Genomic DNA, 26,585 nt, shown 5'->3' on the forward strand with positions numbered 1-26,585 from the left:
AATGTCGTGAGAGATTTATTTTAAGTGATTGGCTCCTGCAAACCACGGAGAATGACAAGTCTGAAATCTGTAGTGTGGGTCAGTAGGCTGAAGAGCCAGGAGAGCTGATGGTGCAGATCCCGTCCAAAGGTGGTCTGTTGGAGAATTCACTCTTGTTCTAGGAGGCTGATCTTTTCATTCTGTTCAGGCCCTCAGTTGGTTTGGTGAGAACCGCCTGCATTATGGACAGCAATCTGCTTACTCAAAGTTCAGTGATTTAGGGGTGAATATTTGGCATAGAAGTTAAGATGTATATGGGATGCCTGTATCCCATATTGAAGTGCCTGGGTTCAAGCCTCAGCTCTGATCCCAATTCCAGCTTCATGCTAATGCACACCATAGAAGGCAGTGGTGATGGCTCAAGTAATTGGGTCTCAGCTGCCCCTGTGTGAGACCTAGATGGAGTTTCTGGTTCCTGGCTTTGGCACAGCCCCCCATTGTGGGCATTTGGGGGGTGAACCAGCAGATGGAGTCTCTCTCTCAAATACATACAATTTTAAAAAACTTTTACTGATTTAAATGTAAAGCTCTTCCAAAACACTCCCAAGCTGACATAAAAATCACCACTACATACTAGAGTACAAATTCCATACTGAGCAGGAATCTTTTTTTTTTTCTTTTTTTGACAGGCAGAGTGGACAGTGAGAGAGAGAGACAGAGAGAAAGGTCTTCCTTTGCCGTTGGTTCACCCTCCAATGGCCGCCACGGCCAGCGCGCTGTGGCCGGCGCACTGCGCTGATCCGATGGCAGGAGCCAGGTGCTTCTCCTGGTCTCCCATGAGGTGCAGGGCCCAAGCACTTGGCCATCCTCCACTGCACTCCCTGGCCACAGCAGAGAGCTGACCTGGAAGAGGGGCAACCGGGACAGAATCCGGCGCCCCGACCGGGACTAGAACCCGGTGTGCTGGCGCCGCAAGGTGGAGGATTAGCCTAGTGAGCTGCGGCGCCGGCCACTGAGCAGGAATCTTACCTCATGTGTGGCTATATCTCTTGCATCAGTGACAACACCTGACACATGGTAGGTGCATTGTATTTAGTATTGATTAGATGAATCAAGTCTCTAAGACTGTAACTTTGGTTCCCCCAAACATATCATGCCTTGATGAAATTGTCTCTCCCTTTTCTCCTTACTGTCATCCACATGTGGCTTATCTAATTTACCTGTACAGCTTTGACTAATAGCTCCTAAATCAGAAACTCTGGACAACAAGTCCATATACAAAGAATTCCATAAAAATGTATGTGCCATGCATTTATATACTATGCTGTATATATTATTGTAACAGTCTCCTGTAGTATGTGTTTACTCCTTCTAAAGAGAATTTAAAATATCTAATACACTAACCAAATAACAATGTGAGATTATGAAAATTACAATAAATGGAAAATGCAGTGAGTGCTGTGAGGTTAGAGAAAGAAAAAGTCACTGGGATTGATGAACAATGAAACCTCTGTGACGTCTTTGATCAGTTTACAGTTGTGAATAGTTTATATTCTTGGTCATATACTTAATTTATATGTAGAATAGAGCACTGGGTAAGGATAGGAAGCCAAAGAACATTGATATGTAAATAAAAATTATTAGAGGACATGAAAATATTAATCCATAAATTCACAAAACTTTCCTACCAGATCACAAAGTTGCATACATCTGGTTAAAATTCTTATAGGGGGTGGGCATTGGGTGCATCAATGCACTGCCACTTGGGATGCCCACATCCCATATTAAAGGACCAGGGTTCAAGTCTTGGCATGGATTCTGATTCCAGCTTCCTGCTAATGCATGCGCCTGGAGACAATAGGTGATGGCTCAAGTACTTGGGACTCTGCCACTCATGTGGGAGACCCAGAATGAGTTGCAATTTCCTTTCTCCCATCCCAATCATTGTAGGCATTTGGGGAAGTGAACCAACAGATGGAGGTCTGTGCTTCCTCTCTCTTCCTCCCTGTCTTTCCCCCAAACAATTTTTAAAAAGTAGCCATCTTACAATATTTACGGGGAGGGAAAAAACTACAAAAATAAATTATTTTTATAAACTTAAATGTAAAAGCTGGACATAAACCTTTTGGAAAGAAAATAGCAGAGATTTTTAAATCTCAATTTTTAAAAAGTAGCCATCTTACAATATTTACAGGGAGGGAAAAAACTACAAAAATAAATTATTTTTATAAACTTAAATGTAAAAGCTGGACATAAACCTTTTGGAAAGAAAATGGCAGAGATTTTTTTCTTAACCTCATGATAGGCAAAGGTTTTTTAGAGAGAATATATATTTGTCTGCAACAAAATGCAAAACCTCAGTTCAGCAAAAAGTCATCAAGAAAATAAACAGGTAAGCCAGAGACTCGGATAAACATTCACAAAACATATGTCTGACAGTTAGCTAGGCTGTTAAAGGACTCCTACAGCTCAATGTGAAAGAAAAAGAACACAATTAGAAAGATTTGAGAAGACATTTCAAAAAGGAAGGTAAATGAATGACTGAAAAACACATAAACAAGACCTCACTATCATTAGTCACCAGGAAAACACAAGTTAAAACACTCACCAGAATGGTTAAAATAAAATATAGTGACAACGCCAAATGATAGCAAGGATACAGAGACCAGATCATTCCTATGTTGCTGGTGGAAATGTGAGATGGTATAGCTACTTTGAAGAAGTATCACAATTTCTTACAAAACTAAACACCTGCTTACTGTGATACAAAAAATTCATTCTTGGGCATTTATTCTAAAGAAATGAAAGCCTATATTCAAAGAAAAACTTGTGCACAAATATTCATAGCAGCTTTATTTTGTGATAGCTTGTACTGAAAACAGCCCACATGTCCTTCACAGGTGAATGGTTAATCATTACAAGGATGCCATTCAGCAATAAAAAGGAATGAATGTTGATTACACAAGAACTTTTATGCCAAGTGAAAAATTCAAACCTAAACAATTGTTTGCTGTACGATTCCACTTATGAAGAGTCTTGAAATGACAAAATTAAAAAGATGGATTTTTTCAATTATACCTCAATAAAATTGGAGGGGAAGAGAGGTGGAGAACAGATAAGTGGCTGCCTGGAGGTTGGTGGTGAGGGACAGAAAGGAAGGTTCCTATAGCTATAAAAAGGTAGCATAAGGCAGTGTTTGTGGCCACATCCCATATCAGAGTGCCTGGGTTAAAGTCCCGGCTCCACTCTCAATCCCAGCTCCCTGATTATGCAGATTCTGGAAAGCAGTTCTTACAGCTCAAATAATTGGGTCCCTGTCACCCACGGGAAAGACCTGGATTGCATTTCTGGCTCCCAGCTTTGGCTTGACCCAGCTGTTATGGGCATTTGGAGAGGGATCAGTGGATTGGAAGAATTCTCATCCTATCATTCTATCTCTGCCTCTCAAACAAGTACTTTTTTTTTTTTTAAGATTTGTTTTATTTATTTGAAAGACGGAGTTACAGAGATAGAAACAGAGAGAAGTCTTCCATCCGCTGGTTCACTTCCCAGATGGCCACAATGGCTGGAGCTGCACCAATCCAAAGCCAGGAGCCAGGAGCTTCTTCTGGGTCTCCCACGTGGGTGCAGGGGCTCAAGGACTTGGGTTATTTTCCACTGCTATCCCAGGCCATAGCAGAGAGCTGGATCAGAAGAGGAGCAGCTGGGACTAGAACCGGTGCCCATAAGGGATGTTAGCGCTGTAGGCTGGGGCTTTAACCAGCTGTGGCACAGCGCTGGCCCCTCAAATAAATACTTAACATAAAAGGGAACCCTACCCTTTTATACATAAAGCAGGTTGCATCACTTGTTAAGTAATAAAAACATGTTTGTGTTAAGAGAATGCTTTAAGGGGCTGGTGCTGTGTTGTAGTAGGTAAAGCCACCCCTTGCTGTGGAGGCATCCCATATGGGTACCAGCTCTTGCCTGCTCCACTTCTGATCCAGCTTTCTGCTAAGGCCTGCGAAAGCAGCAGAAGGTGGCCCAAGTCCTTCTGTACCCGTGTAGGAGACCCGGAGGAAGCTCCTGGCTCCTGGCTTCGGGTCCTCCCAGTTACAGCAATTGCAGCCATTTTGGGAGTGAAACAGCGGATGAAAAGACTCTCTCTCTCTCTCACTCTCTCTCTCACACTCTCTCTCTCTGTAACTGTGCCTTTCAAATAAATAAATAAATCTTAAAAAAAGAGAGAATGGTTTAAAATAAACTATCTAGATTTAAAAATCTCACATCTCATACTCAGGAGGTGTTCAAAAGATTTGATTGAGAAAACAGAGAATCCTACAACCCATAGCTTAATTATCACCACCAAGAACTAAATCTTTTCAATCAATAGGATTTTACTATTCCAAAAAATTCTTTCCCATGAAGATAGGCTGTGAATCAACACATAACTTCATTGTCAGGTTTAGAAGCTTCCTAAAATCTGTTTATCCAAATAAAGAGTTTCTTATCTGGCTACATGTCTGCTTCTCACGCATTCAGAATTTGCACTGATCAGTTGGGCAAATCTCCTTCCTTCTATGAACAGCCAAATCTGCCTTCAAGCCCAAAAAGACTAATAGCATAAATTCTCCCTGATCTGTGGTAACTAATAGAGTACCTAAAGGGAAATCTATTGTGAAATTGACACTTTGCGATGCAATGATTTTGATCAGCCCTTGTCTCAACTGTTGAGGAACAGTGTTTGTTTGTTTGTTTATTTATTTTGACAGGCAGAGTGGATAGTGAGAGAGAGAGACAGAGAAAGGTCTTCCTTTGCCATTGGTTCACCCTCCAATGGCTGCCATGGCTGGCGCGCTGCGGCTGGCGCGCTGCAGCTGGTGCACCGCGCTGATCCGAAGGCAGGAGCCAGGTGCTTCTCCTGGTCTCCCATGGGGTGCAGGGCCCAAGGACTTGGGCCATCCTCCACTGCACTCCCTGGCCACAGCAGAGAGCTGGCCTGGAAGAGGGGCAACCAGGACAGAATCCGGCGCCCCAACCGGGACTAGAACCCGGTGTGCTGGCGCCGCAAGGTGGAGGATTAGCCTAGTGAGGCGGGGCGTGGGCCTGAGGAACAGTGTTTTGTGTTCTTTTTTAACTATTTATTGAACTCTTTATTTAGTGTAGGGTTAATCGTATGTGTTAATTGAAAATAGATCTTTGTGAAAAATAAGAATGGGAAAAGGAGAGGGAAGAGGAAGAAGGATGGGAGTCCATGCAGGAGGGTAAAGTGGGAAGAATAACTATGTTCCTAAATCTGTATATATGAAATGTATGAAATTTGTGTACTTTATTTTTTTAATTAATTTTTTTTACAGATAGTGAGAGAGAGAGACCAGAGAGAGGTCTTCCTTCCCTTGGTTCACCCCACAAATGGCCGCCATGACCAGAGCTACGCCAATCCAAAGCCAGGAGCCAGGTGCTTTCTCCTGGTCTCCCATGTGGGTGAAGGGGCCCAAGCACTTGGGCCATCCTCCACTGCCCTCCCGGGCCACAGCAGAGAGCTGGCCTGGTAGAGGAGCAACTGGACTAGAATCCAGCTCCCATATGGGATGCCGGTGCCGCAGGCAGAGGATTAACTAAGTGAAGTGAGCCACGCCGCCGGCGAAATTTATATATTTTAAATAAAAGGTTTCTAGGTTAAAAAAAAAATCTGCCTTCAATTCCCTCATCTTGTTTAATGTATAAGTCCCAAACTGTTGTACCAGAAACTCTGTCCAGTCATAATGAAAAAAAAATTTAAAACAGTCCAACCCAGACTACAGAACCTTATAAAAATTACCCTTGACATCTACTCTAGTATTCTCCTTTAACGCAGTAAGAAAATCGGCTTTACTTAATGAACAGGATGTTCCGGTGGTCTTTTGTGGCACCTGACAATTGCAGTTAACAGAGTTCACAATCCACAAAGGTCACGAAAGGGTACCTTTCCTATGTATCAACACTCAAAGCAAATCTAGAGTAGTTGGGATCCTCTATTTTATCCTCCAGGACGTCAGGTATCTACACAGACATCAATGGGAGTTGTGAGCTCACCCATTTGTCTGGAATTGTAGAACTCACGGAGATTCAGTTGTGTGTAAGTTTGGATTTGTGCTCAGGAAACTCAGCTTACTGGAAAACTCAGCTTACTGTTTACCCTGTAAACAGGTAAATGTAATATGAGCACACTGCCCAGGTGCTGTGAGAGGGGTACGCACAGCGTGCTACAGAGCCGCGCTGAGGGCTTGACTCAGTCACAGGTTCCCACTGATGTCTGTATAGAAACCTGACGTCCATCACACATGAGGACAGAAAGGGACTTCTTCAGTTCCTACCATATTTGATACGATCTCCTCCTTTAGGTATTTTTTTGTCTTCCTCCCTGGTTGAATTAAATTTAAGAATAAAGTAGATGGACTGATGGATGGGTCAGAAAGGAGAATTTTAAACTTTGAAATCTTTCAAGTCACAAGGACCTCAGAAGCTTAACAGAACTGCAGGTTGGGAAATGCAACGTGCGGAAGGGTCACGGGATGGCAATGAGGTCACAGAACGGTGAGGCAGAGGTTGTCATTAACAGTAACACGTGCCGGCCACACAGATAAAGGGGCGGAGCTAGGGATAGGGGTCTTCAGTCTTTAGGGTGTGTGGGGGAGGGAAGGGGGCAGGTATTTGGTGCCAAGCCCCACTTTGGAGTTGCCTTCCCACAGGAACCAGATACTGCCTAAGGGGCCAGGAACAACTAAAGACATAAGGTGTCCTATGTCCCCTGCCCTCCAGGGAGTCACCTCCCTAGAACCTGCGCTGCCCTGGACATTATGTGACGTGGGGAGGTGACTTGCACTCCTGAAACAAGGCTACAGACTGAGTGCACGAGCAGAGTGACTGATTTCTGCACGACCAACGACCCTCTTAGGGTCTAACTCCTCCCGGACATCCCGCCTCAGGAAGGGTTCCACTCCGCCCTCCCAGGAAGGCGCGACCGGAAGGGGCGGGATTTCCGCCCACACTCGGGGGCCTTAAGCCGCCATGGCTTCTCGTGGTGTTGTTGGCATTTTTATCCTCTCTGCTCTTCCCATCTTGTGTCTGGAGTTCCGGCGTGGGATCCCCGACCTAGGTAAGTGTGACCTCCTCCCGTTGATGCGCACAGCTGGATAGTTTTCTGAAGAGTGTTGCGCGGACTTGCCTTGCCGCCTCTCTTCCCGGTGGCTCTGACTACAATTCCCAGACTGCAACGCGCCTGCCCGCCTCTTCCGGAAGACGGTTCTCTGCAGATCCGGCACGTTGTGCCGGTGTTAGGGGGTCGGGAGCCAGCGCCGTAGTGACTGCCATGGCCAGTATTTCCAAATCCTGGTTAGTGCTCAGAACAAAATTAAGAGGCTGATAGGATAAAGGCCTTCTGAGGAATTTGGATTTAGAGTTACACGAAAAAGGGAAGAGACTTTGGGTGGGCAAGGGACGGGGAGGGGAAGAATATTCCAGGCAGAGTTGTGATATAATGAAGGCCAAGTGGCTGGACCGAGGAGAGCCAGGGATAATTTGGTTTATTGAACACCTGTTTTAAACCAGACACCCAGCGCTGTTGATTGTCTTATTTAATTTGCACTACAGCCAATGGTAGGCATTGTTACAATCCGCATTTTACAGAGCTAGGGCAGTGAAGTGACTTCCCTAAAGGTTTTCAAGTTTATTCACGTATTTGAAAGGCAGAGTGAATCCTCCGATTCACTCCTCAAGTGCCCACAACAGCCAGGAATAGGCCATGCTGAAGCCAGGAACCAGGACCCCCATCCAGGTCGCTCAGCCTGGTGTCCGAGGCCCAAGCACTTGAGCCATTGCCACAGCCTCTCAGGATGCACGTTGGCAGGAAGTTGGATCGGAAGCAGAGGATGGACTGTGATATGGGATGTGGTAGTGCCAAACTGCGGTTTAACTCCCAGAGCGACGATTCCTGCCCCTTCCTGAGATTTTAAAAGGCCACTTTGGATGAAGGATGGAGAATGATTTTTTTTAAAGATTTATTTATTTATTTGAAAGTTGGAGTTAGAGAAATAAGGAGAGGCAGAGAGAGAGAGGTCTTCCATTCGCTGGTTCACTCCTCAACTGGCTGCAACGGCCAGAGCTGGGCTGATTAGGAGCCAGGAGCTTCTTCTGGGTCTCCCACATGGGTGCAGGGGCCCAAGGACTTGGGCCATCTTCTACTGCTTTCCCAGGCCGTAGCAGAGAGCTGGATCGGAAGTGGAGCAGCTGGGGCTCAAACCAGCGCCCATATGGGATGATGGCACTGCAGCGACCTCAACCCGCTATGCCACAGCGCCGGCCCCTGCACAATGATTTTGAGAGGAAGCTATGTTTAATGGGAGCGGTGAGGCAAGGGAAGCTTTTGAAGTAGGCAGGTGGTGACAAGGGCCTGGAGTAGGATGGTAACAAAGGATATGAAGTGTGGACAGGTTTGGATATTAATGAGCTAGAATCTGTAGACTTTGTTGCAGGCGTGATTACTCCTACATACAGTGCCACTGGGAAAGGGAAATCTGCAGATGTTGTTTTTTTGGTGTTGATTTTTTGGTGTATTAGTGATCAGTTTACTTGTCTGTCTCCCTCCTTAAACTCAGTTTTGAAGTTAGAGACCGGGATGAAAGCGTAGTGTATCTGTTCTCTTCTCCCTCTGCCACAGGAAGTTGGGTGCCCAGAAATGTTGCTTGAAAGGAGAAATGAAGTAAAATGCTTTTACACAATCTATGAAGGTCCTCCCGAAGCCGAATGCTTAGTCAAGCTGTACTGAACTATAACAAGATCTGTGTCCAGGTGTTACACAGAAGTGTGAAATTCACACTCCCCGGTTCCAGAGTCCACGTGCTGCCTTGCTTTCCCAGCATGCACTCCTGCTCTGCTTTTCCAGAATGTGCTTTGCATAACGTTCCAGTTACTAGTCAGTGAGAGGATCCTTCCTGAAACTTGTAGGGGAGCTGCTCTCCCAGTCAGCCCCGACCCCAGGAAAACACCCCTCCAGGGCGGAGATCACATGTGATTCGTTTTTGTATTCCAGGCACTTATCACAATGTCTGATTTTTATAAAACCAGGCCACGAATTCTAGAAAAGGCAACTTGACGCCTGGCAGCATCTCCATCTAGTTCCTGAACTTTTCACTTAACCTTTCTCCTGGAACCTTCTCTTGTAAACTCATGGTGGTTTTCTTTGATTTCTTGATGGTGGGCTTCCAAGTATCTGCTAACAGTGTTTACGCCTGTTTTACAAACCACACCTTATAATGCAACAGCTACTTTCATTGTTTTCATTCCATTTTCTATGAACTGCTAAAAACAGATTTATTTGCTTGTTTATTTATTTGAAAGGCAGAGTGATAGAGAGAGGTCTTCCATATGCTGATTTACTCCCCAAATGGTCTAACAGCTAGGGCTGGGCCAGGTGGAAGCCAGGAGCCAGGAGCTAGTCTCCCATGTGGGTGGCAGAGTCTTAAGCACTTGGCCCCCTCCACTGCTCTCTCAGGTGGATTAGCAGGAAGCTTGATTAGAAGCAGAGCAGCCAGGATTCTAATGGGCACTCTGATAGCGGATGCAGGTGTCACAAAGTAGTATCCTAACCCACTGTACCATGTTGCCAGCTCCTCTGTGAACTTCTTGAGATATCGCTGTACCAGTAATGTATATATTAAATTACTTTTGTGGGGCCAGTGTTGTGCCATATCAGGTAAAGCCACTGCCTGCAATACCAGCATCCTATTTGGGGATGAGTTCCCATTTGGTTTGAGTTCCAGCTGCTCCACTTCCCATCCAGCTCCCTGCTAATGCTCCTGGGAAAGCAGCAGAGGATGGCCCAAGTTCTTGGTCCCCTACACCCATGAGGGAGACCTGGAAAAAGCTCCTGGCTCCTGGCTTCAGTCTGGCCCAGCCCCAGACATTGTGGCCATTTGGGGAGTGAACCACTGGTTGGAAAATCTCCCTCCCTCTCTCTATAACTCTACCTTTCAAATAAATAATAAATCTTCTAAAAAATTATTTCTGCCATGGCCAGAGATACCCTAGATTGAATTACATCTATAATGAACAACATGTGAATCAGTAGTTACTGCTATTGAGAGCTGGAAGAGCTGTGATGCAAGAAAAGAGGGGCCCACGTTGTGAGAGAACTGGAAGAAGCTCCTGGCTCCTGGTTTCAGCCTGGCCCGGCCCTGGCTGTTGCAGCTACCTGCAGAGTGAACTAGCAGATGGGAGATCTCCCTCTCTCCCCCTTCCCCAAATCAATAAATCTTAAAAAAAAAAAAATAATAAGTTGATGGCACCCATTTAAAAAATTGTATAAAAAATCATATTGCTTTTCTAAACAACTTACTGTTGCTGTTTCTTTTTTAAGGATGCATCTTTTCAGTTTAAAAGAACTTTTAAATTCGTATGTATAAGTGTTTATGACTTCTTTCATCTTTGGTTAATTAACAATCAGTGCAGATTCCATTTGTGTGATGCTTCCTTTCTGTCTGCCAAGTAACTTTTGAAAATCACAAAACAAAATGATAGTAAAAACTCCTGGGGGAGAGAAGTCATATGCAACCCAGCTTTATGTCCCCTGTCCCCTTCGCTGTTTAGCAAATTGTATCCCACAAAGTAGGCGCTCATTACAGTTTTTGCTGACTTAATTTTCACTTTGGTGCTTAAAATATTGTAAAACCAACTACTGACGTTTTGCTTTTTTTCTAGACAGACAAAGAGTAATTTTATTTGCAAATGAATGGATGAATACGGAGAAGTAGAGAAGCTCACAGTTTGCATGTCTAGTTGTGACAAGTCAGAATGTGGGATTGCAGTGGGAATGACTGTTTTGAGTAGAATTCGTATTTGACCAAGACGGTACTCTCACAGTCTGATTCCCAATTATGTAGTTCATTTGCCTTCCCTAGGCAGGAGGGGAATCTAGAACTTAGGCTTCATAGATAGCCATATTTTTGTAATGCAGCCTACCACTCTAATTATACTTATATTTTTAAGACAGAGGTGTTTATTCTAGAATTATTTTCTGAAAAGTCATTTTGGTTTCTGAAAACTTGTGACAGCCAGGATGAATTACAGTTCCCAAAGCAGAATGCATGAAATAATCATGACGGTTAATAACTTCTTTTTAAAAAATATTTATTTTAGGGCCCGGCGCCGTGGCTTGCTTGGTTGATCCTCCGCCTGCGGCATTGGCATCCCATATGGGCACCAGGTTCTGGTCCTGGTCGCTTCTCTTCCAGGCCAGCTCTCTGCTGAGGCCCGGGAGTGCAGTGGAGGATGGCCCAAGTGCTTGGGCCCTGCACCCCATGGGAGACCAGGAGAAGCACCTGGCTCCTGGCTTCAGATCAGTGCAGCACGCCGGCGGTAGCGGCCATTTGGGGGGTGAACCAATGGAAGGAAGACCTTTCTCTCTGTCTCTCTCTCTCTCTCTCTCTTTAACTCTACCTGTCAAATAAATAAATAAATAAAAAATCTTTAAAAATATATATAATTTATTTGAGAGGCAGAGTTTCGGGGAGGGGGAGACAGAGAAAGAGAGCTTCTGTCTGCTGGTTCACTCCTCAGATAGTCACAACAGCCAGGATGAGCCAGGCTAAAGCCGGGAGCTTCCTCCAGGTCTCCCACATTGGATGCAAGGGCCCAAGCACATGCGTCATCTGCTGCTGCTTTCGCAGGTGCATTAGCAGGGAGCAGTATTGAAAGTGGAGCAGCTGGGACTCAAACTGGCATACGTATGGGATGCTGGCATTGCAGGTGGCAGCTTTACTTGGGGCCACAATGCTGGCCCCAGGCTCATACCGTCTATTACTTTTCTAGTAAAGATAACCTTTTAATGTGTTTTTATTGTTATTATTAGTAGTATCAACATAGTATCAACAAAAAATGTTTTGAATTTTAACTTTAATTAATTTTTTTTAAGGACTTAAAGATCTCTTTTTGCTGTGTGGCCGGATTTTCTTAGCACTTGCTCTTCTTACTTTAATTATTTCTGTGACTACCTCATGGCTTAACTCATTTAAGTCTTCCCAAGTTTATCTGAAAGGTAAGTTGATTATTTATGCTATTCTTTTATATTTTTCTACTCAACTTTCTTTCCTTTATTCTATAACTTTGCCTCGTAAGAACTATTTTACCATTAACTTGTGATGTTTAATTTTAAGGAGGAGTAATCATTACAACTTTAGTCATGATTGTTTATTTTTATTACTTGAGAGGCAGAGAGAGAGAGCGAGCCAGCTCCCAGCCACTGGTTAACTCCCCAAATGCCCACAATCACTGGAGCTGTGCCAGTGCCAAAGCCAGGAGCCAAGAACTCAATCCAAGTTTCCCGTGTCATGAAAAATGTATATTCTTGGATTCAGAGTTTAGAAAGTGTCTTAAGACCACTGAGCCTGATCTGTCTAATAGCAAGTTAGTAGCGTCCAATTTTTTGCTGGGCTTTATTGCCCTAATCTTTGTTTTGTAATTTGAGGAAATACAAAAATGTACTGCCAAAGAGCTGAAGTTATCAGTAGAAGTGAATGTTGCTGTCAAAGTTCAAAGGGTTTATGTATTTTCTTAAGGATGGGTCATTCCAAAGGGAATGGTTTCTGGTTTGTTGTTACTGTGTGTGAGCCATTTTGTGCACATTGCAGTATTACAAAATCCAATCTTTAAATGATGTTTGAAGGACAGAGCCAGTTACGTAAATGATATTTATTATACCAAGAGTAAAACCAGTTCCATACAACAGCAGAAACCCTTTCTGTTGTTCATTGGGTAACAGCCTGGCAGTGTGTCAGTCAGTCTAGGAGCTGCTAAGTACATTTGGGGAGTAGGCATGTTGCTTTTATTGTCCTGTCCGGAGATGGGATAGCTCCCCTCAAGCCTGCAGTGTAGCAGTCCACACTTCCTGCGCAGCAGTGGGCTTCCGTGTTGTGCCTTGGAGCTGCTGCAGCCCTGGCAGGCCCATAAAGGAAAACTCACCAGCCCTTCTGAAGCCTCCGTAGCAAAATTGTTACTTACTTACAACATATGTCAGAGGATTCTAGTTTCAGAACAGAGGTTTTGTAATAGATTTCACTTGCGTGTTCTCTTGTCTCTGCTGTCTGCATGGATCTGATTTGCATTACTTGAAAAAATAATCTCTCTTTTGAAGGTTTCTAATCTTTCCCAAAATGTTAAAATGTAGGCTATTTTCAGAGAACATTCCTTTTGACTTACTGATACTTGGGAATTAAAATATGCTTTTATGTGTTTTCATGTCTTAGAAGAAGAAGAAGAGAATGAGAAAAGACAGAGACTCGTGAGGAAAAAACAACAAGAGGCCCAGGGTGAGAAGGTAAAGCGTGATTTTTAGAGTGAATATAGGGAGAGAATTCAGTTTGCTGGGCACTTAAACTTCAGTCTGAGGCTTTCTGTGTTGGTGCTGAAATGACTTAAATTTAGGATTGCAGTAACATACATGTGACATCAAATGGACCATTTTAGAGTCTACAGTTCAGTGGCATTAGCACACACACACACTCTTACACAGTTATCACCACTACCCAGTTCCAAAACATTTTTTGTCACCCCGAAAGAAAATCCCTTATCCGTTGAATGGTCACTCCCCACTCACCCTTCTGCCCATCCTGTGGCAGTCACCAATCTGCTTTCTGTTGGCGTGGATTTACCTCGTCTGGATATTTCCTTTACATGGGATTGCACAAGCACGACCTTTTGTCAAAGTCCAACTTCTTTGACTTAGCTCAGTGTTTTCCAGGTTCATCCATGCTGTAGCCTGTATCAGTGCTTCATGGCTGAATAATAGTCTGTTGTATGAATATACCACAATTTGTCTATCTGTTCATTTGTTGACAGATATTTCAGTTGTATCTACCTTTTGGTTACTGTGAATAATCAAACCAAATGTCTATTACGAATGGCCAAAATAGCTCTGAACGTTTGTATGCAAGTATTAAGTACCTGGTTTTTTTTTTTTTTTAAGATTAAAAAATTTTATTTATTTGAAAGGTAGAGTTACAGAGAGAGGTAGAGAGAGATCTTCCATCCACTGGTACACTCCCCAGATGGCTGCAACGGCTGGAGCTGCGCTGATCTGAAGCCAGGAGCCAGGAGCTTCTTCCGGGTCTCCCATGCAGGTGCAGGGGCCCAAGGACTTGGACATCTTCTACTGCTTTCCCAGGCCATAAGCAGAGAGCTGGATCAGAAGAGGAGCAGCTGGATAGAACCGGCGCCCAAATGGGATGCTGGTGCTTTAGGCTTTAACCCACTGCGCCACAGCGCCGCCCCCAAGTGCCTATTTTTTATTTGAATTATTTCATTACTGGAGAGACAGAGAAGAGAGCTCCCATCCACTGGCTTACTCCCCAGGTGCCTGCAGTGGTTGGCGTTGAGTGGAGCTGAAACCAGAAACTCAAGGCAGGTCTCCTACATGGGTGACAAGGAACCATTACCTGCTGCCTCTGGAATCAGGAACCAGGGTCCCAGTCACTTCAGTATGGGATGCCACCTCCCACACATGTCTTAACCAGTAGGCTCAAATGCTACCCTCTGAGTACAGTTTCTAGTTCTTTAGGTATCAATGGAATTGATGAGTCATGATAATTCTGTGGTTAACTTTTTGAGGAACTGCCAAAATGATTTCTACACTGTTGTGTACCATTTCACATCCTTAACTATTTTATGTTAAAGATTTGTTTTATTTGTTTGAAAACCAAAGTGACGCGGGAGGATGCAAGACACAAGAGAGAAAGATTTATATCTTCCATCTGCTGGTTCCCTCCCCAAATGGTTGCAACACCTGGGGTAGGCCAGGCATGGCCAGGAGCCAGGAACTCCACCTGGGTCTCCTGTGTGGGTGGCAGGGGCGCAAGTCCTTGGGCCATCTTCCCAGGAGCATTAGCAGGGAACCAGATTAGAAGCAGAGCAGCTGGGACTTGACCTGGTGTTCTCATGTGGGATGCCAGCATCACAAACGTCAGCTAAACCAGCTGCCCTGCAGTGCTGGCCCCACCATTTTAAATTCCCGGTAGCAGTTTTCAGGGACCCCAGTTTCTCTCCCCCACGTTAGTCTTGGTTCCTTTTTATTTTTATTGTTCAATATTTATTTATTTGAAACACACAGTTACAGAGAGAAAAGGGGAGAGAGAGAGAGATCTTCCACCTGCTGATTCACTCTCCAAATGGCTGCTGGTGCTGGTGCTGGTGCTGCTGGGGCTGGTGCTAGTGCTGAGCCAGGCTGGAGCCAGGACCTTGGAACTCCATCCAGGTCTCCCACGTGGGTGGCAGGGGCCCAAGGACTTGGATCATCCTCTGCTGCTTTCCCAGGTACATTAGCAGCGAGCTGGAAGTGGAGCGGTGGGGACTGGAACCTGCACCCATGGGATGGTGGTGTTGCAGGCAGCAACTTCTCCCACTGCACCACTACGCTGACTCCCCTCCTTTTTTTTTTTTTTTTTTTTAATAGATTTATTTACTTATTTGAAAGGCAGAGTTACAGAGAGGCAGAGGGAGAGAGAGAGAGAGAGAGACAGAGATCTTCCACCTGCTTGCTCACTCCCCAGATGGTTGCAACGGCCATAGCTTTGCTGATCCGAAGCCAGGAGCCAGGACCTGGGAGCTTCTTCCAGGTCTCCCACACGGGTGTAGGGGCCCAAGCACTTGGGCCATCCTCTACCTTTTACCCAGGCTATAGCAGAGAGCTGCATTGGAAGTAGAGCAGCTGGGTCTCAAACTGGTGCCCATATGGGATGCCGGCACTGCAGGTGGTAGCCTTACCTGCTATGCCACGGTGCCAGCCCCAGCTCCCCCTCCTTTGTTTAAGATACCCATTGTAGTGTTTAGTGCATGTGAAATGGTATCTCATGGTTTTGACTTGCATTTCTTTTTGCTTGCTTTCTTTTTTTTTTCAAGATTTATTTTATTTATTTGAAAGAGTTGCATAGAGAGAGAAGGAGAAGCAGAGAGAGAGAGTTGGCCACAACGGCTGGAGCTTTCTCCAGGTCTTCCCACTCGGGTGCAGGGGCCCAAGGACTTGGGCCATCTTCCACTGCTTTCCCAGGCCATAGCAGAGAGCTGGATGGGAAGTGGAGCAGCCAGGACTTCAACCAGCACTCATATGGGATGCTGGCAGTGCAGGCGGTGGCTTTACCTGCTAGGCCACAGCACCAGCCCTGGCTTGCATTTCTCTAATGACTAATGATGTTACACATCTTTTCATATGCTTATTTGCTGTTTATGTATCTTTTTGGTGAAATATCTATTCTTTTGCTCATTTTTAAATTGTATAGTTTGGAGCTGATGTTAACTGTAGGTTTTTGTAGGTGGTTTTTATCATTTGGGCAAATTCTTTTCTCTTTATAATTTTTTTAAAGATTTATTTATTTATTTGAAAGGTAAGTCACAAAGAGGCAGAAAGAGAAGTCTTCCATCCACTGGTTCACTCCCCAAATGGCGCCAGTGGCCGGAGCTGGGCTGATCTCTAGCCAGGAACCAGGAACTTCTTCTAGGTCTTCTACACGGGTGTAGGAGCCCGAGCATTTGGGCCATCTTCTGCTGCTTTCCCAGGCCACAGCAGAGAGCTGGATTGAAAGTAGTGCAGCCAGGACTGAAACCAGCACCCACTTGGGATCCTGGCACTTCAGGTGGTGGCTTTACTCACTACGACGCCATAGTGCTTGGCCCCCTCTTTATAGTTAAGTGTTTTTATCATGAAGTGGGTTATAGGATTTTGTCAGAGTTTTTTGATCATGTTTTTTCCTCCTTCCTTTTTTTTTTAAAAAAAGATTTATGTATTTATTTATTTTAAGATTTTATTTATTTATCTGAGAGGTAGAGTTACAGACAGTGAGAGGGAGAGACAGAGAGAAAGATTTTCCTTTTGTTGGTTTATTCCTCAGATGGCCACAATGGTCGGAGCTGCGCCAATCCGAAGCTAGGAGCCAGGTGTTTCTTCCCAGTCTCCCACATGGGCGCAGGGGCCCAAGGACTTGGGTCATCTTCCACTGCTTTCCTAGGCCACAGCAGAGAGCTGGATCGGAAGTGGAGCAGCCAGGACTAAAACCCGCGCCCATATGGGATGCTGGCACTGCAGGCAGAGTATTATCCTATTGAGAGAGGAGAGGCAGAGAGAGAGAGAGAGAGGTCTTCCATCTGATGGTTTGCTCCCCAGATGGCTGCAATAGCTGGACCTGCGCCAATCTGAATCCAGGAGCCAGGAGCTTCTTCTGGGTCTCCCACGCGGGTGCAGAGGCCCAAAGACTTGGGCCATCTTCTGTTGCTTTCCCAGGCCATAGCAGAAAGCTGGATCAGAAGTGGAGCAGTTGGGGTCTCAAACCAGGACCCATATGGGATGCTGGTGCTTCAGGCCAGGGAGTTAACCTGCTGTGATACAGCACCAGCACCTATCCCTTCCTTCTATCAATGTGTTATAATGCTAGGTTTTATTATTTTGATCTACCTTGCAATTCTTGTGATAAATCCTACTTGTATTTATATATAATTCTTTTAACATAGTGTTAGGTTGAGTTTGCCAGTGTTAGCGTTGAAGATTTTTTTAAAATTTATTATTATTTTTTTTATTTTTGACAGGCAGAGTTAGACAGTGAGAGAGAGAGAGACAGAGAGAGAAAGGTCTTCCTTTTTCTGTTGGTACACCACCCAAGTGGCTGCTACGGCTGGTGTATTGCGGCTGGCACACCTCGCCGATCTGAAGCCAGGAGCCAGGTGCTTCCTCCTGGTCTCCCATGGGGTGCAGGGCCCAAGCACCTGGGCCATCCTCCACTGCACTCCTAGGCCACAGCAGAGAGCTGGCCTGGAAGAGAAGCAGCCGGGACAGAATCCAGCACCCCAACCGGGACTAGAACCCCGGGGTGCCGGTGCTGCAGGCGGAGGATTAGCCTAGTGAGCCACGGTGCTGGCCAGCGTTGAAGATTTTTACACAGTCTTTAGTTTTTTATGATATCTTTAGCTTTGGTACCAGAATAATCCTAGCCTTGTAAAATGAGCTGGAAGGGTTTGGAAGGATCAGTGTTAATCCTTCTGTAAAGATTTGGTAGGTGGGCCAGCGTTCTGGCATAGCCACCTGCCATGCGAGCATACCTTATGGGCAGGAGTTAGAGTCCCAGCTTCTCCATTTCTGATCTAACTCCCTGCTAGTGCTCCTGGAAAGGCAGTAGAAGATGGCCCAAGTGCTTGAGCCCTGTGGCCCATGTGGAAGACCCAGATGAAGCTCCTGGCTTCAGCCTGACTCAGCCCCAGCCATTGCGGCCACTTGGGAAATGAATCAGCAGATGGATGGCCTCTCTGTCTCTCTCTTTCTCCCTCTTTCTGTCTAATTCTAATTTTAAAACAAATATTTTTTCTTTTTTTAAATAAAGTCAGAAGTCTGTGGTTCTTTTCACTCCAAGAATATTTTCTACTTTAGCATGATTGGACTGTACATCTAGCATTCTTCCCGACAAGTCCATGCTTTCTAGGATCCGCTGCCCAGAGAAGGCAGTCATGCTTTGAACAAACTGCTCAGACTTTTCTATGTTGGGGCCATATCATGTGCTTCTCTATATCTGTGGTCCCTAGTATTACAGTGAAAACACAGAGAATGCATTCAGAGGGGTATAGAGGGTTATGCTTCCGCCTACAGTGCTGGCATCCCATATGGATGTCAGTTCAAGTCCTAGCTGCTCCACTTCGGATCCAGCTCCCTGACGATGTGCCTGGGAAAGCAGCAGAAGATGGCCCAAATACTTGGGCCCCTGCATCCACAGACCCAGATGAAACTCCTGACTCCCTGGCCCAGCTCTGGCCATTGTGGCCATTTGGGGAGTGAACCAGCAAGTGGAAGACCTCTCTCTCTTTGTTTCCCTCTCTCTATCTGCCTTTCAAAATCTTAAAAAAAAAAAAACAAAAAAACAAACAAACATCATTTGTGGCAATGTGGATATACCTAAAGGACATGTTAAGTAAAATAAGACCCAGAAGACAAAAACTGCATATTCTCTCTCATATGTGGGAGCTGAAAACATAAGTTGATCTGAATGTGGAGTAGTGAGTCCTAGATGCTGGGAAGGGTAGGGATTGGCTGTGGTCAGGGAGGTTGGATAACAGATTCCAAACACCGTGTGATGAGGGGAATAAGTCCTAGTGTTCCGCTGCACAGTGGGCAGGGGCACTGTGGTCCACAATAACCCGTTATATATTCTAGGAAGAAACAGAAGAGGGAAGGCTCTAGGTAGACATAAAGTAGAGAAAAGGAGATGGACTGGGGAGTGCACCAGCGGATGGAAGATCTCTCTCTTTCTCTGCCTCTGCCTCTCTGTAACTCTGCCTTTCAAATACATAAATAAATACATCTTTAAAAAAAAAGAAAAAATGGAACCATTAATTACCCTGATTTGATCAGTATATATTGTATACATTTATTGAAAAAGCATAGTGTACTTCATAAATATGTACAGTTATTAAGTGCCAATCAAAAAATGTTTTTAAATGTTTAAGGAGTTGACATGCTGACTAACTTGATTATTCTACAATGTGTACATTGAGTTATTACACTGTATCTCATAAATATAATTAAAATAATAAAATACAAAATGCACATAAAGAATACACAAACACACACATACATAAGCACATTGCCGTACAAGCATTAAGTATAAAACATTCAGTTTTGTTTGTATTACATACAAAAGTGACTTTTTAGAAAGTGATGCAGAATTGGAAGAAGCTACATTTCTGGCAAAATTGAATTAGTGTAGGCCGGCGCCGTGGCTCAATAGGCTAATCCTCCGCCTGCGGCGCCAACACACCGGGTTGTAGTTCCGGTCTGGGCACCAGATTCTGTCCTGATTGCCCTTCTTCCAGGCCAGCTCTCTGCTGTGGCCCGGGAGGGCAGTGGAGGATGGCCCAAGTGCTTGGGCCCTGCACCCCATGGGAGACCAGGAGAAGCACCTGGCTCCTGGCTTCGGATCAGTGGCCATTGGTGGGTGAACCAACGGCAAAGGAAGACCTTTCTCTCTGTCTCTCTCTCTCACTGTCCACTCTGCCTGTCAAAAAAAAAATTAGTATAAAAATTTTTTGTATGGTTCTTATTTACAGTCTTATAGGGAGTGTAAATTTGTAAACATTAATGTATATATTAACACCTGATTTTTTTTTAAACAGGCTAGCAGATACGTGGAGAATGTTTTAAAGCCTCAACAAGAAATGAAGTTGAAAAAACTAGAAGAGCGTTTTTATCAAATGACGGGGGAAACCTGGAAGTTAAGCAGTGGACATAAACTTGGGGTTAGAAATATTCTCATTGTGTATTTTGAATCCTGTCACTAAAAATCACTGCTTTCTCTGTGGGGTAGTATTAATCTTTCCTTAAGTGACATCTCCAAGGTTTAAACTCACATTCTATTCATTCTGTTTGGTGGTTTTTGTTTGTTTGCTTGTTTGTTTTAGATTTTTTATACATTTGAAAGGCAGAGTGACAGGGAGGGAGAGACAGAGCCTTTCCATCTGCTCTTTCTCTGCCCAACAGCAAGGAGCGGACAAGGCCAGTGCCAGGAACCTGAAGCTGCGTCTGGGTCTCCCTTACGGGCAGCCCAAGTCCTTGCGCCATCATCCGATGCCTTCCCTGACGCATTAGCAGGAAGCTGGGTTAGAAGCAGGGTAGTAGTTGAACTGAACTCTGATGTAGGATGTAAGTGTCCCAAGTGGCAGCTTGAGCTGCTGAGCTGCGATACCCACCCCATTTGGCTGTTACTTTAGAGTGCAGTTAGCCTTCGGCTATTTTTTTCCTTTAGTATTGTGTATGAAGTTTTAAATTTCCTAATAGCAGTTTATAATTTAAGTTTTCTTACAGAGTTTGGATATTCATAAAGACATGAAGCCTTAGGGTAACTCAGCACAGATTTGGGCCATTCCTGTGCCAAAGATGTTCCTGAATTTTTGATGTTTCCTTTCTATTTTATATACATATATATATATATATATTGTTTATTTATTTGAGAGGTAGAGTTACAGACAGTGAGAGAGAGAGAGACAGAGAGAAGGGTCTTCCTTTCGTTGATTCAGTCTCCAAATAGCTGCAACGGCCTGAGCTGCGCTGATCCAAAGCCAGAAGCCAGAAGCTTTTCCCAGGCTATAGCAGAGAGCTGGACTGGAAGAGGAGCAGCCGGGACTAGAACCAGTGCCCATATGGGATGCTGGCGCTGCAGGCGGAGGATTAACCTACTGCGCCATTGCGCCGGCCCCTCTATTTATATTTTATCTCTTAACCACCTTGTAAAGAAAACGATCCAGTAAAGGTAAACAGGATTTTTATAGTGAACCATATCATTTTTTTAAGTGATTTTATTTATTTATTTGAGAAGTAGACTTACAGAGAGAGAGGGAGAGACAGAGAGAAAGGTCTTCCATCCGCTGGTTTACTCCCCAAATGGCTGCAATGGCTGGAGCTTGTTGATCCAAAGCCAGGAGCCAGGAGCTTCTTCCGGGTCTCCCTCATGGGTGCTGGATCAGAGAGGAGCAACAGGTGCCCATATAGGATGCCAGCACCATAGGCAGATTGGCCTAGCCTAATATGCCACAGTGCTGACCTCTAACCATGTCAGTTTTTACCGTATTCATTCATAGTGATAAAAATGTCATAATCAAGAGTAGATCATAAAGTTAGCGTGAAAGATAGGCAACATAAAATGCAACTTTTAAGTCGTGATTTCTCTTATTTTTATAGATTTTTAGAAATTTACTTAGTTTTATTCAAGAGGTGGAGAGGCAGGGAGAAGGAGAAGAGAGAGAAATTGCCGGTCTCCTGGTTCAGTCCCCAAGTGCCTGCAATAGGCAGGGCTGAGCCAGGTGGAAGCCAGAAGCCAGGAACTTTTTTTTTTTTTTTTTTTTTTAACAGGCAGAGTGGACAGGGAGAGAGAGAGACAGAGAGAAAGGTCTCCTTTTGCCATTGGTTCACCCCCCAATTGCCGCACCGTGCTGATCCGAAGGCAGGAGCCAGGTGCTTCCTCCTGGTCTCCCATGCGGGTGCAGGGCCCAAGGACCTGGGCCATCCTGCACTGTGCTCCCAGGCCACAGCAGAGAGCTGGACTGGAGAAGGGGCAACCGGGACAGAATCTGGCACCCCGACCCGGACTAGAACCCGGTGTGCCGGCGCCGCCGCAAGGCGGAGGATTAGCCTATTGAGCCGCGGCGCCAGCCAGAAGGCAGGAACTTTAATACAGTTCTCCCACATGGGTGATAGCAACCCAGATACTCACATAAGTATCACCTGGTGCCAACAGAGTGTGCATTCACAGGAAGCCAGAAGGGGTAACAGAGCCAAGACTCCAAAACTGGCATCCTGTTAAGGGATGTGGGTATCCCAAGTTCCAGCTTAACCACTGGGCTGAACACCTGCTCTGTGGTTTCGCTTCAGGGTTGAGTTTGTCTTCTGTTCCATTTTGGGGTTGACAATGGTGGGTTTATTGGTTTTTTTCTACTGTGGCAAGTTCTCTTTCAAAAATAGTCATTAGCCTGTTGCTGTTAAGCTAGGGGCTAGGTCTAGTTAAAAATAGTTTCTATTTTTAACTCGATTAATGGGCACAACAAAATGTCAGGTAGACAGGGTAGGCTGTTGGTGTCCTTATGACTTAAGGCCATTAGGACTATTAAAGAACATGAAGATAGGGGCACCTGCCTGCAGTGCCAGCATCCCATATGGCCACCGGTTCAAGTCCTGGCTGCTCCACTTCTGATCCAGCTCCCTGCTCATGTGCCTGGGAAAGCAGTGGAAGATGACCCAAGTACTTGGGCCCCTGCACCCATGTGGGAGACCCAGTAGAAACTCTTGCCTCCTGGCTTCAGATCAGTCCAGATCCAGCTGTTGCAGCCATTTGGAGCGTGAACCACTGGATGGAAGACCTCTGTCTTTATCTCTTTCTCTGACTCTACCTTTCAAATAAATAAATAAACCTTAAAAAAAAAAAAATAGAGACCATGAAGATAAGAAAGTACATCCCTCAGTTCCAGTGCTGGGGTTGGTGGTGAGTCAGCCTGGGCTTGGCTGGTACTGGCATTAAGATCTTGGGGTTCCCCTTTCCCATGCTTCTGCCACTGGTTTTCTTACTCTGAAGGAAAAGAGCCAGACCTTTTGTGGTATGACGAGGAGAACTTTCTCTTCTCCAAGGCTAGTGGCTGTGGAAGGAAGGAGTTATTGAACCAAGTAGGCATATACTGTCCTCCCTCAGGGTCCCCGTACTGGTTCCGGGGCCCTCCACCATACCAAAATCTATGCCTCTCCCTTCTGTAAAGTGCTGTAGTATTTGAGTAAAATTTCTTATACTCATCCTCTCGTATATTTAAATTATCTCTATATTACTTATGATACCTGTCACAATGTAAATGCTTTGTAAATGTTACACTGTGCAGGACAGGGACTAATGACAAGGAAATGAAGTCTGTACATGTTCAGTACACACTCTTGTTTTGAAAAGTATTTTCAATATGCAGTGGGTTGACTTTGTGGATGTCAGACCCATGGGTATAGAGGGCCATCTGTTCAAGAGTTGACATTTGGGTAAATTATTTTGCTAAGGTGAAAGTTTTAATAACTAATATTAATGTGATTACCCTGGTAATCTATATGATAACCTTGAATAAAAGCCTTTGCCTCCTGAAGTGATTAAAATGGAAGGTAAGGGCCCAGCGCTGTGGTGTAGTGGATAAAGCCATCACCTGCAGTGCCGGCATCTCGTTTGTGCACCGGTTCTAGTCCTGGCTGCTCCGCTTCCAATCCAGCTCTCTGCTATGGCCTGGGAAAGCAGTAGAAGATGGCCCAACTGCTTAGGCCCATGCACCCACCTGGGAGACCCAGAGCAAGCTCCTAGCTTTGGATGGGCGCAGCTCCAGCCGTTGCAGCCGATTGGGGAGTGAACCAGCAGATGGAAGAACTCTCTGTTTCTCCTTCTCTCTCTGTGTAACTCTGACTTTCAAATAAATAAATAAATATTTTTTTGAAGGTTTATTTTGTGTATTTGAAAGAGTTACAGAGAGAGGTAGAGAGAGAGGTAGAGAGAGAGAGAAAGGTCCTCCATCCACTGGTTCATTCCCCAGATGGCCGCAACGGCAGGAGCTGTGCTGATCTGAAGCCAGGAGCCAGGAGCTTCTTCCGGGTCTCCCACGTGGATGCAGGGGCCCAAGGACTTGGGTCATCTTCTACCGCTTTCCCAGGCCATAGCAGAGAGCTTGATCGGAAGAGGAGCAGCTGGGACTGGAACTAGCGCCCACGTGGATGCTGGCGCTGCAGGCCAGGCTTTAACCCACTGTACCACAGTGCTGGCCCCAATAAATAATTCTTAAAAAAGAAAAAAAAAGGAAGGTGAAAGTTTGAAACCTAAAATGTGTTTCTGTGTAACACACTCCTGAGTCCAGCCGTAGGCTTTTACATAGGTGTCCTGTGTTCCTGGTCTCTGAAGCCATCGCCCCGTGCACCCCCTTGCTTCCTTTGCTGACAGCAGGAAACGGTGTCATTTGGGCTTTTTCCCTTTCCGTACTGCTGAGAGACCGGGGGTTAGTCGCAGAGGGAAGGGCCTTTTCCAGCCTTGCCTCTGAGCTGGGGTCCCAGAGCTGGCTGAGGGTGGTTTCTGGACCACTCTAAGCCTGCAGTTTTCTTGTCAAGGAGGTGATGCTTTAATTGCCTGGGTCTAATGATGGCTGACTTAGACTCCTGTTTTCTACTGAAATGCCTTCAGGATCAGAGAGGGCGCCAATGTCAGTAGGATGAAATGGACCGAGACCGTCTGTTTCAGAAATTGTCTGTTTCTGACCAGGGCGATGAAGATTTGGTGCCTGAAGATGCAAATCCCACGTCTTCGGAAACCTCTTGCCAAGATGCAGCAAGGAGACGCAAGCCTCCACGGGAAGCTCTGCCACCTGCCGTCCAGCCCGTGCAGCAGGAGGTTCGTTGCTTAATCCCTGCTCCTTGAACTGTAGCCGTGCACAGTGGGAGTACTGTCTTGTGGCAGGCAGACTGGGTGAAGGGGGCAGCTGGCTTTTAATCTGGGACTCAATCCCACCACCTTCCAAAGTGATCAGCTTCCCTGAGGGTGAGGGGTAAGATTTTCATGTTTTCATGTTAATCTTTAAGAGTAATAGAGTGTTTGATATTAATGTAGAGGAAAGCTATAGCGATAAATGATAGCACATTCAGAAAATCATTCTTACTGAGGAAATAATATTATGTAGAAACAGAAAATACAGTGTTTACTAAGGGAGCCATTCCTGTTAGGCAGCTTAACCTGTTATTAAGCTGTGTTTCGTGAGAGGCTGATTCCTGCAGTCAGCGTGAGTGTGTGATTTTCCTCACTCACCCTTCGCGGCCAGCCATCAGTCACTTTGGAATAGGGCCCAGGTTTATTAGTCCTTTGCTGCTTTCACATCTTTAATCCCTGAGTCGATTTTAATTTGCAGTTGGCAAAGGTTGGAGCAGAGAGAGCTGTTTTTCTGACTCCTGGCGAGAGCTGGGGGCTGCCTCGTCCCTGAGGGTAGTGTGCATTACCTTGCCCTTCAAGGTGGAGATTTCCTGGGGCCGTAGCAGAGTGTGAGAGGGCGAATGAGGTTATTGGTCTGTTAACATTTCACACACCTGTCGTCAGCTCCATGGAGTCATTAAACTTGCTTTGCTCTTTGTTGGTAACATTATCCCCTGCTGATGGGAAATTTTGTTTGACAGTCACATGTGGGTTTTATTTATTTACTTGAGAGGTGGAGTTATAGACAGAGGGGGAGAGACAGGGAGAAAGGTCTTCCATCCGCTGGTTCACTCCCTAGATGGGCCACAGTGGCCAGAGCTGAGCTGACCCAAAGCCAGGAGCCAGAGCTGCTTCTGGGTCTCCCACATGGGTGCGGGGGCCCAAGCACTTGGGCCATCTTCCACTCCCTTCACAGGGGCTTTAGCAGGGAGCTAGATCAGAAACAGAGTAACTGGAACTTGAACTGTCACTGTGATATGTTGATGCTGCAAGTGGTGGCTTAGCCCGCTATGCCACAGCTCTGGCCCCAACAGTGGTTTTAGTGAGAGAAAATGATCTGAACTTCTGGTTTCTAATAGATTAACAGAGAGAGGGAAATGTGAATAAAAGGACAAAAGCAATCAAAGTGGATGGTTGCTGCCCAGTCCCCAGGAGCACCAATGAAGAGAAATACTGTATTCCTATTAAGATGTGCGTGTGTGGGGTGTGTGTGTGTGTGTGTGTGAACTTTAATACTTTGAGGGTCTTATTAAGGCTTAATTCATGTTAACATTTATCTGTTTCTTTAAAACAGTAATTTATATGTGGATACTTTAAGTTCATGGAAAATGCATGCTATTAAAAAATGATGGATTTTTAAAAATTTCTTTGTACCACAACAAATTTATCTTTTTTACAGTAAATTATTTATTTATTTATTTATTGGAGAGGCAGAGAGAGACATGGATAGGAGAGAGCTTGCATCCCCTGGTTCGCTCCTCAAATGCCTGCAGTGAGACCTGTGGTAGATGTGTGGCATAGCAGTTAAGTCTCCACTTGGGACGCCCACATCCCACATGGCCAGTCTGGTGTCTTGCCAGTGAACACTCTGGGAGGCAGCAGGTGGTG

The 26,585-nt window shown here is 45.2% G+C and overlaps 1 protein-coding gene across 2 annotated transcripts in view; it reads left to right on the forward strand.

Annotated features, from left to right (window-relative positions):
• Nucleotides 1-26,585, forward strand: part of UBXN8 (UBX domain protein 8) — a 51,695-nt gene that overhangs the window by 11,358 nt on the left and 13,752 nt on the right. The window contains exons 2-6 of one of the 2 annotated variants that reach the window (XM_002709537.5): nt 6,760-7,096; nt 11,909-12,031; nt 13,239-13,309; nt 20,134-20,256; nt 24,777-24,905. In XM_002709537.5, the coding sequence (XP_002709583.2) occupies nt 7,009-7,096; nt 11,909-12,031; nt 13,239-13,309; nt 20,134-20,256; nt 24,777-24,905 (534 nt within the window). In that variant the 5' untranslated portion in view covers nt 6,760-7,008. Of the gene's footprint in view, nt 1-6,759; nt 7,097-11,908; nt 12,032-13,238; nt 13,310-20,133; nt 20,257-24,776; nt 24,906-26,585 lie in introns of those variants that run through there. The other variant, XM_051842625.2, reaches the window with a different exon arrangement.

This window comes from Oryctolagus cuniculus, chromosome 2 (assembly GCF_964237555.1).
Source record: "Oryctolagus cuniculus chromosome 2, mOryCun1.1, whole genome shotgun sequence".
Taxonomy (NCBI): domain Eukaryota; kingdom Metazoa; phylum Chordata; class Mammalia; order Lagomorpha; family Leporidae; genus Oryctolagus; species Oryctolagus cuniculus.